Source organism: Rana temporaria, chromosome 3 (genome assembly GCF_905171775.1).
Source record: "Rana temporaria chromosome 3, aRanTem1.1, whole genome shotgun sequence".
Classification (NCBI taxonomy): domain Eukaryota; kingdom Metazoa; phylum Chordata; class Amphibia; order Anura; family Ranidae; genus Rana; species Rana temporaria.
The window spans coordinates 232,728,194-232,738,801 of record NC_053491.1 but is presented as its reverse complement, the minus strand read 5'-3'; the positions used below and the strand labels follow the sequence as shown (position 1 = coordinate 232,738,801).

The 10,608-nt window shown below is 41.8% G+C and overlaps 1 protein-coding gene across 1 annotated transcript in view; it reads left to right on the top strand.

The window, feature by feature from the left end:
• The first annotated feature begins 1,965 nt into the window (after window positions 1-1,965).
• The window catches only part of LOC120932216 (amiloride-sensitive sodium channel subunit gamma-like), a 45,529-nt gene continuing 36,886 nt past the window's right edge, over window positions 1,966-10,608 (top strand). Inside the window, exons 1-3 of the mRNA XM_040344452.1 lie at window positions 1,966-2,699; window positions 7,271-7,395; window positions 10,429-10,592. Coding sequence (XP_040200386.1) covers window positions 2,203-2,699; window positions 7,271-7,395; window positions 10,429-10,592 — 786 coding nt within the window. The 5' untranslated portion in view covers window positions 1,966-2,202. The remainder of the gene's footprint in view (window positions 2,700-7,270; window positions 7,396-10,428; window positions 10,593-10,608) is intronic.

Sequence of the window (10,608 nt, the reverse complement as noted above, 5' to 3'; positions counted from 1 at the left end):
ATAAAATATAAAAAAAGGCCAGAAAAAAAAGAAAACAAATGTATGCACAAAATCTAATGCCGCATACACACGATCGTTTTTCGGGTCCAAAAATGTTTTGTTTTATGTCATTAAAAACGATCGTGTGTGGGCTCCAGAGCATTTTTCACAATCTAAAAAATGGGCATTAAAATTTTTGAACATGCTCTATTTTTTCAAAAACTTTTTAATGTTGTCGTTTTTAAGGTTGTAAAAAATGGTCGTGTGTGGGCTTTAACGACGTGAAAAACCCACGCATGATCAGAAGCAAGTTATAAAACGGGAGCACTCGTTCTGGTAAAACTGCCGTTTGTAATAGAGTAAGCACATTCATCACGCAGTCACAGACTGAAAAGCGCGAATCGTCTTTTACTAACACAAAATCAGCTAAAGCAGCCCAATGGGTGGCGCCATCCGCATAGAACTTCCCCTTTATAGTGCCGTCATACGTGTTGTACGTCACCGCGCTTTGCTAGAGCATTGTGCCACGATTTGAGTTTTTTTTATCTGCCCAACGACAAATTGGCCAAAATTAAAAAAAAAACAAAAGCATAAAAAATGCAAAACACATCAAAAAATTTGTGAAAAACACACACTGCAGAAATGAATCGAAAGCAAACTGCATAGGTGTGAACCAAGCCTGACAGATGATTTGTCTTTTATTTAGAATAGGCATTAATGTGTGACTGTTTGTGACAATATGAGTGTATTAAAGTGGATGTAAACCACATTCATGGAATTTAACCTAAGTACATATATCTGTACTTATCTCTCTCCAAAGCTCTGAGTGCCGTTTCTCTCTGGTGCTCCGTTCCAGCACTTCTAACAAGTTCTCCGACATGAGATAACAGTAGCTGAAAATTGTTGTCGGGGAGAGTGCTTAGAGAGAGATTAGCAGGAAGCTTGTCTATTCAGACTACAGCTCTACATGTTCCTTCATTCCTCTGCCTATGTGGAGGCGGAGGGGCTCCCTTACCTCCAATCAGATCTCACACAGTGTGAGTGCAAACTCTTCACCTACTGCTAAAAGAGGAATACAGATTTCTAACACAATCTGCACTTTCCAAAGAGTGCAGAAAGGGGAAGACAGCAGATATACATGTAAAACATATGTAGGGAGATTTGTTTCATCCCTGTGTATCATCTTAAGCTGTTCACTTCACTAGGTACATGTGAGGGTTTACATCCACTTTAAGGACATTATATTGTCCCTTCTTTTAGAGCAGGAACAGATGTGAATGGTTTCATATCCTTTGTAAGGTAGAAACTACAATAGGCTGAAACTATAATACAGTAAATCCTTGGTTTGCGAGCATAATTTGTTCCAGAAACATGCTTGTAATCCAAAGCACTTGTATATCAAAGCATTTTTTTTACAGGGTATAAAAAAGAAGAGAGGCACCTCTAAGTGTAGCAATAAAATGCTAAATGTTGTACCTTCATTAAATGTAACCATATTGCTACACTTAGAGGCTCCTCTATTCTTTTTTATACTCAGTTGTGACATGATGCTACTCTTATATCAAGACATCGCTTGTATATCAAGGCAAAATTTATTAAAACATTTTGCTTGTCTTGCAAAACGCTCTCAAACCAAGATACTCTCAAACCAACGTTTTACTGTAACCACTTTTGCATATATAATTTTTATTTATTTTTTACCATTTACTGACTACTCTCTGAAACGAGGCACATCTGCTACTGTTTACCAACCCATATTCTTTGCGCCATTTTCTTTTATTTTTCAGTTTTTTATTTATTTACAAAGTCACTAAGAGCACTCATTAATCATAATTGTTTCTTACGGTTATTTCATGCTCCTGAAATGATGACATTAAAACATCATTGTTATCTCCTTTCTGAAACAAGTAAATAGATTGGTACTCCCTGTACTGGGACTGCTGCAAGATTATTTAAAGCCGCTTTCCTTTTTTTTTTTTAATTACCTGGCCTCTAATTAACAGCAAGGTAAGATCTCCAGGGATGGATCTCTTTATGTTAATTGGGTTATATAAACCATAGACTTCCTGACTTCACTGACCAGTAAGCTCTTGGTACTGACAACTGAGTTTCTAAATCCGAATCAAGCGGTGACGATCTTTTAGGACAATCGCCAACTCTTCCCTTGCTATTTCACCCAAAGGCTGATGATTTATTGTACTGGGCATCTATAACTGCTCACACATGACCTGGCAGAAGGGCACCTCTTTACGGTCAATTTGCAGCCGTGCCCTACGTCATACCAGCGCTCATGGAGTGCCCAATATTATACATTCCCAGGATCAGTGGAGAAGTTGCTGTTGGACAACATTTGTGTTGCTGGTGCTAGGCTGTATGTTGTGGCAGTGCAGTCAGTTAACGGCTACCTATCTGCAATACCCAACACAAGAAAAGGTCACGCTTGTGAACAGAGCCAGGCTTCCTTTTCCAGCTGTAACATTTTGCAATCTTAATCGCGCCAGAATGTCACAACTTACCTTGTCAAAGTATCATTCTCTACAGGACTATTTGACAGATCCATCACCAGATAACTATGAGGAGGGGGTGCACGGTCATGAACATCAAAGAAACTTTGCTTTTGCTTTGTCTCAGCTAAGTACCCAAGATCAGATGGAACTGGGACACCAACTAAAGGACATGCTGATTTCCTGCGTTTTTCACAATGAGGTTTGTAATGAAAGGTCAGTGAAGCATCTACTGAATACTTATAGATACCATTGTATATTTATTATTATTACTAGCTGAATACCCGGCGTTGCCCGGTCTTCCTATCTTAACCTTTTGGGGAGGAAAATCATAGTAATATAAATATACCCATCTTTTATATAAGGGTGTAGGTAAGGGTTAATTTAACTGTCATATATTTTTATTTGACATATAAGTAATATGTGTACCAGGTATTATTGAAATATCTCCAGGCGTACAGAAGTTATGTGGGAACATACATTTCCCATTGATTTGCATGGGACTTTAAACAAAAACCCTGACCCTCACAAATGGGGGTAGTTAAGGGATACATTAACTATCCTATAGTTTAAGTGGACGTATAAGTAACATGTGACCAAGTGTTATGGAAATATCTACAGCCGTTTGGAAGTTATGAAGTAACATGTATTTCCCATAGAGTTGAATGGGACTTTAAAGGAAAACCCCGACCATGGCAAATGGGGGTGGGTAAGGGTTAAACCACCTATCCTATGTTTGTTGCTGACATATAAGTAACATGTGTGCCAAGTTTCATGTTAATATCTTTAGCCGTTTGGACGTGATGCTGGAACATACATACATACACACGTTGAGTTTTATATATATAGATTGGATCTCTAAATACTGTATAAATGACTCAGTGGGGAATGTCAAAAAGTTATTAACCCCATCATGACCAAGGTCAAAACAAAAGCTTAACGCCCAAGCCCAATTTTGCAACTTTGGCATGTGTTAGAAAAACTTTACATATCATCACAACTACTAAAGCCCTGTACACACGATCGGTTTGTCTGATGAAAATGGACCGATGAACCGTTTTCATCGGACAAACCGATCGTGTGTTGGCCCCATCGGTTTGTTTTCCACCGGTGAAAATAAATAGAACGGCCCGGATTCAGATAGAGATACGATGGCGTATCTCCTGATACGCCGTCCTATCTCTGAGTTCCGACGATCGGATCTATGCGGCTGATTCATAGAATCAGGTTCCGCATAGATCTCCCTAAGATCCGACAGGTGTAAGTGACTTACACTGTCGGATCTTAGGCTGCAATCTCCCGCTGGCCGCTAGGTGGCGTTTCATTTTTTGTACGCAACGAATATGCAAATGAGGAATTCCGCCGATTCAGAAACGAACGCCCGCCTGACGCTTTTTTTTTACGTCGCTTGCTTTCGGCTTTTTCCGGCGTATAGTTACCCCTGCTATGTGAGGGGTATCCTATGTTAAGTATGGCCGTCGTTCCTGCGCCGAGTTTTGAATTTTTATGTCGTTTGCGTAAGTAGATTCAGAATACGGCCGGACGCAAGTTATGCTCACGCCGAAACCAATGACGTCCTAGCGACGTCATTTGGAGCAATGCACGCTGGAAAAAAATCGCGGACGGCGCATGCGCTGTTGGATCGGCGCGGGGACGCGCCTGATTTAAATTGTAGACGCCCCCTAGCCACGAAATTTGAATTCCGCCTGGGGATTTACGATACGCCGCCGCAAGTTTTGAGGTAAGTGCTTTCTGAATACAGCACTAGCCTCAAAAACTTGCGCCGGCGGATCGTACATCAGATAGATTACGCGGATCTAAAGATCCGCTAATCTATCTGAATGTACCCCAACATGTTTTAAAATTTTACTACGGATAAAAAAATTATAGAAAAAAAACGATCGTCTGTGTGGAACTCCATCGGAGAAAAATTCACGCATGCTCAGAATCAAGTCGATGCATGCTCGGAAGCATTAAACTTAATTTTTCTCAGCACGTCATTGTGTTTTACGTCATCGCGTTGGACACGGTCGGATTTTTGACTGATGGTGTGTAGGCAAGACTGATGAAGGTCAGCTTCATCGCATATCCGACGAAAAAATCCATCGGATTAGATTCCATCAGATATCCGATCTTGTGTATAGGGCATTAGTGTATCCAAGTGGACTGCACCTTGTTTTGTTTTCTTTCCAGGAGAGATTGTGGTTTTATTTGGTGGGAAAAAGTAATGTATACTTTCTTATTTTTTTTATCAAAAGAAGGCCCTAAATATTAATTATATTTTTTAAAGTAAACTGTATATTTGTATGCCATTACCATGTACCACTGCCAAAAAAACTAAAATGTGCTGGTCTGACGTTCATCTTTAAAATGATCGTAAACTATCGTAACAATCCATTCAGTTTAAAATAAAAATGAAATGAAATGAAATAAAAATGAAAGGCAAAACATTTTTGTATAGATATAAAAAAAATAATTATAAATACTTTTTTTCACTTTTTTATAAGTGATCACATGCCCTCTGTTCTCAGCTACATAAGAGCTGGGGGGAGGAGAAGCAGCAGTACACTGAACTTGGCAGTGAATGGCTGTGCAGTGGGGGTGTGTCAGGACAAGTCTGATCACTGGATGAGAGCAGGCTGAGTTCTCAGCATAGCTAAAGAATTGACCACACTGTGTTCCCCTGCTTAGTGTGGTCAGTTTTAATTGGATTACAGAGGGAATGCCAGGGATTTCACACAAAAGAAGCAATACAAAGATAACAGGATACTTTCTCATACAAGTACATGGTACATGGCATATATCAGAAATATGAATGGTTGAAGTAACAAATGCTTTAACTGGCCATTGCGTGGTCATGTAACACTGTACGCAATTTTAATTTACATCATTTTTGTTTGACACAAGTAGAGCTTTATTTTGTCTTTAAATTCCACTTTTCTTTTTTTTTTATTGCTTTAAACAAAGACAAAATTTTGAAAAAAAAATAAATTTTCACCTTTTAAAATAAAACATATCGAATAAAATCAAATGTATCGATATATTTAGGGAAAAAGGTATTCTGTTACATGTTCTTGGTAAAAAAAAATTGACCATGTGATTGCATAGCGATCACATGATCCCCCGGGTTATCAAAGCAGCCGCTTACCGCAAGCCGCAATCCACTTTGTCCAGTCTACCAGCCCTTAACCCAGAAGAGGCAGGATGACATACATCTACATGATCCTGCCCTGCTGCTGTAAATATACTGTTCAGACAGAGTCAGGGGTCTTGTAGTCTCATAGGGTAGGCAGAAAACTCCTCCTGCAAGCTTAAACCAGTGCTTGGCTGGAGACTGCTAAAAGTGACAAGACTGCTCCAACTGCTGATGAGAAAGAGTATTATATTTACTAAAATAATAGCATTTCCATGTTCTGTGTACTGTGGGAAACCAGATATTGTGAATGCAGAGTCCAGGGCTTGCCCCCTGCCGACCCATACTGTGATTGGACACAGCATGAGCATGGCAGCTGATTTCAGAAAATGATTTTGGCCAAAGTCAGCTGATTGGCTGTGGCCAATCGCATAAAGTTCTTTGTTTACAAAAACACAGAACTCTCTGTATTTTGAACAGAGGTATAGCTGTTTCAGGGAGAAAAAAACAACCAGGTAGTTAAAGTGATTGTAAAATCTTGTTTTTTTCCATAAAAAAATAAATTAACATGTCATACTTACCTGCTCTGTGTAATGGTTTTGCACAGGGCAGCCCAGATCCTCCTCTTCTCGGGTTCCTCTTCAGCTCTCCTGACCCCTCCCTCCTCTCAAGTGCCCCCACAGCAAGCAGCTTGCTATAGGGGCACCCAAGTGGAGCTGCAGCTCTGTGTGTCCATTCAGACACGGAGGCCCGGTTCAGCCCCACCCCCTCTCTCTCCTGATTGGCTAACTGACCTTGATTGACAGCAGTGGGAGCCAACCACTGTTGACAGATACGTGGCACTGATGACACGTGACACTGATAACAGATGGCACGTGACACTGAGAGGTGGCACTGATGACAGATGGCACTGACAGGTGGCCCTGGGGACAGATGGCACTGACAGGTGGCACTGATAGGTATTGTGGGCACTGTATTTACTGTTTTTTATGTAGTGTTAACTCACGTTTCACTCACGCTGCAGCACAGGTCACTCTCCCTCCTCACATGCGGTCTCTGTGTGAGGAGGGAGAGCCGGCAATGAGAGATGATCTCATATGTTTACATTTGAGATCATCTCTCATTGGACACGCCAATTGAGTGCTAAATGGCCGCTGTGCATATAAACTATAAACTAGTTTATATACGTGATCATCCTTTGAAGTACCAAACTTAGGCTGGCCATACATGATTCGAATCTCGACCGGTTCAGTTTTGAACTGGTAATGGTCAAACTAAATGTACAACCAGCCTGCCGGATTCGCTTCTGATTATTGCAAGCAGCTGCTATAGCCACTAGCAATAATCACTGTCTTCCCCCCGGTGGGGACAGCTTCGCCCGCCCGCCCCGACCCCACCGGGAGAAGACAATGTCTGATTAACCTACCAGCACTGTCTGTGTTTTTGGGGGTAGCAGAAAATAAATTTGCACCGTGTATGGCTAGCCTTAGTAGGAAATGTGGAAGGGCAACCTTTCTATTACTACCAGAAGAGATCCAAAACAGATAAGAAATGTCCATCTAAGCTGAAAAACCTCTTCAGTACAGATCTGAAATGTATACATTCTTTCATATGAACATTGTAAACTTGTTATATATTTTCTTTTGCGCTTTAGCTATTTCACCACTTTCTTGAACCCGAAGCTTGGAAACTGTTACACCTTCAATGGACCGAATTACCCGTCATCAAGAATTCAGCAAACAGATGTGTTAAATGCCACCAAAGCCGGCTTCAGTTATGGTGATTACAAGATCAGTGTTCAATTCCTAGGCCATAAGTGACCTGTGTTATTACAGGTGCACATTTGCTGAAAAGATTACTGTGCAGATTATATACAGACTGCATATATTGTGTTTCGCATTTTTTCTCTCATTAGTGGGAAGGGCCCCGCCAGGGGCGGCCCTGAGTGCAGTGTTAATATGTGGAGTGGTCATGGTGCACTGGGAGTTTCAGCTACTTCATTCTCCTGCAGCGTCATTCCTGTCAGAAGGAGCAAGGCCCTCTATAGTCCCCGGAGGGAGGATTATGCTCTATCCTCCCTCCAATAGTAGCTAACTGTGGGAGGCCAAGGCGCCACTGGGGATTGAGGGTGGTCTGGCCTTCTTCCTGTCTCCCCTTGTCATGTGACATATCACATGGCCCTACGTAGGAAGAAAGAAAGCTTTTTTCATTTCCAGCTGCATTTTTTCCTTTCGGTGACACCGCTGACTCAGGGACATTATTTCGGTGACACCGTTGACTCAGGGACATTATTTTATTTCAGTAACACTGCTGACTCAGGGACATTATTTCATTTCGGTGACACCGCTGACTCAGGGACATTATTTCAGTGACACCGTTGACTCAGGGACATTATTTTATTTCAGTAACACTGCTGACTCAGGGACATTATTTCATTTCGGTGACACCGCTGACTCAGGGACATTATTTCATTTCGGTGACACCGCTGACTCAGGGACATTATTTCCTTTCGGTGGCACCCCTGACTTTTTTTTTCTTCTTCCATTGAAACCACCAACGCAGTGCATTTTCTCATTTTAGCGACACCGCTGACTCTGGCTGGATGTTTTTTCCTGCCAGCGGCACCACCAATGCAGGGAAATTTTTTCTTTTAGTGACACTACTGATGCAGTAGCACTTTTCCTTCCGGTGACTCCAAAGACGCAGGGGCATGTTTCCTTCCAGTGACACCACCAATGCAGTAGCATTTTTCCTTAGAGTGACACCACCAATGCAAGGGCATATTTTTCTAGTAATGCAGGAACATTTTTTTTTCCAGTGACACTACAGCTGAGACATTTTTTCCATTCAGTGACACCCCTGACGCATTTTCTTTTCATTTGCAACTGTGTAGCGCAGTTTGCCATCTTTGTCTTGGGCACTGGATGACCCTGTCCCGTAACTGAGGATATGTTAACCCAATCAATAAAATATGTTATTAATTATTATTAAGTTCTTCTCAATCTCTAAAAAGAGTGCTAGTGTCGCCCAGGGCTGGACTGGGACAGAAATTTGGCCCTGGACTTCATCCAGACTGGCCCACTTTGACAGGTCTCTCCCATGACGGCCGGACAAATCCCGCACCCCCCCGGCCACCCAAGCCCCCTTTCCCCCTTCACTAGCCATTCTACTTTATTAGAGTAGAACGGCTGGTACTGGTACTCTTATAGGCAGTACCAGTGGGGAAGCTATTTCACCCGGGGCAAAGAATCAGTTTGGTGCCCCCCTTATGGGACAAGATTAGGCAGAAGTGAGAAACTCCCAGGCCATAGCTGTTGAGTCATCTGTCTGTCCCCTCCCCCCATGCTCCTCTGGTCCTCCCCCTGCTCCTTTGTTCCCCCCAGGTGAGCGCTGCGGGGAGGGAGAGACAGAGGAATGGAGGGGGGCGGCAGTCCGCTGTCACTGAAGTCGGCCCACCGGGAAACTCCCTGTAGTCCCAATGGCCAGTCCATCCCTGGTGTCGCCCAACCTCCAATATTAGCACTGCTCAGCGCTCAGGAATAAACAATTAGGATAATTGACCCCAGACTACTAAAAATACATAACATTGCAGCAGCTGCTTAAAACAAAAACATCTAAAAAAATAAACAGTAAAAAGAGAAAAATTTAAACTGATATAGTCCCAAGGTCCAATGTGATACTGTAGCAGCGCTACTTGCAAACCATCGTTTGAAAAACTTCTATATGTCACATATAGGAAATGAATGATAGTGCAGATGGACAAATGTCAGAAGTAATCCTTATACAGTGCTCCTTTCACCAAGGGGGGCGATCACCACTTGGGGGGAATTTTTATTCCCCCTATTTGGGGATGCACTCACCATAATGTAAAGACAACGAGGCCTGGTATATATATCCACATTTATCCTGGGAATTGCACTCTCCACCGGCTGGTTAGCTTGCTTGGTCAAACCACAATCACCTTTCTTGTCCTAATCCATGTTTCTAGACGGTTCCATTAGTAATGTCTTTCTTCCTAATCAGACTTTATGACTTTATTAGACTTTTTGTCTTTACATTGTGGTGAGTGCATCCCCAAAAGGGGAGTAAAAAATCCCCCCACGTGGTGATTGCTCCCCTTGGTGAAAGGAGCACTGTATAAGGATTACTTCTGACATTTGTCCATCTACACTATCATTCATTTCCTATATGTGACATATAGAAGTTTTTCAAACGATGCTACAGTATCACATTGGACTTTGGGACTATATCGGTATCAATTTTTCTCTCTTCTCAATCTCTATATGTTTTTTTTCCCTCTTGACATGCACTTTAAATCTGCACTTTCAGTAACAATAATACCTGCCAGTCCTGCTAAGAAGGTCTTTGTACAAGTACCTCCTTCAACAGTGTACAGCACTGTGATCCTGTCTACTAATTGTTTTCCTGCTTTGTCACATGTCACAAAATCTTCTTATTGAGTGTGTGTATATGGGCAGGAAGTGGCTGCAATACAACTGCAGGAGATCTGCATTGCTGATATGCAACAAAGAATAAAAAAGGTGAAAATAAGTATTTTACTTAAAAAAAATATGCCCATTTATATTTATACACAAATTTTTAACAGTTGTGGTCATTCAGTTGGGGTTTGCATCTATTTAATGCCCCCCTTTAGTTTATAGACAGAAGAACTGTTTCCAGTCACTGGGGACAATGCTGTATTGTGGTTATTTTAGATCAGAAGCTCCATATGACCATTTTTGTGAATGTACTGGTAAATTAATACCTATGCTACCAATACAATAATATGTCCATTGCTTATGTCACTGACAGGTCTGACTATGGAGCTTCATATTGAACAGAATGAATATATGACTAATGTGAGCACAGCAGCAGGACTGCGAGTAGTTCTGCATGGACAGGGGAAGATGCCGTTCCCTGAAGATGAGGGAGTCAACATTCCTCCTGGGCAGGAGTCAGACATTGGAGTAGTGAAGGTATGAAGTTACTCCT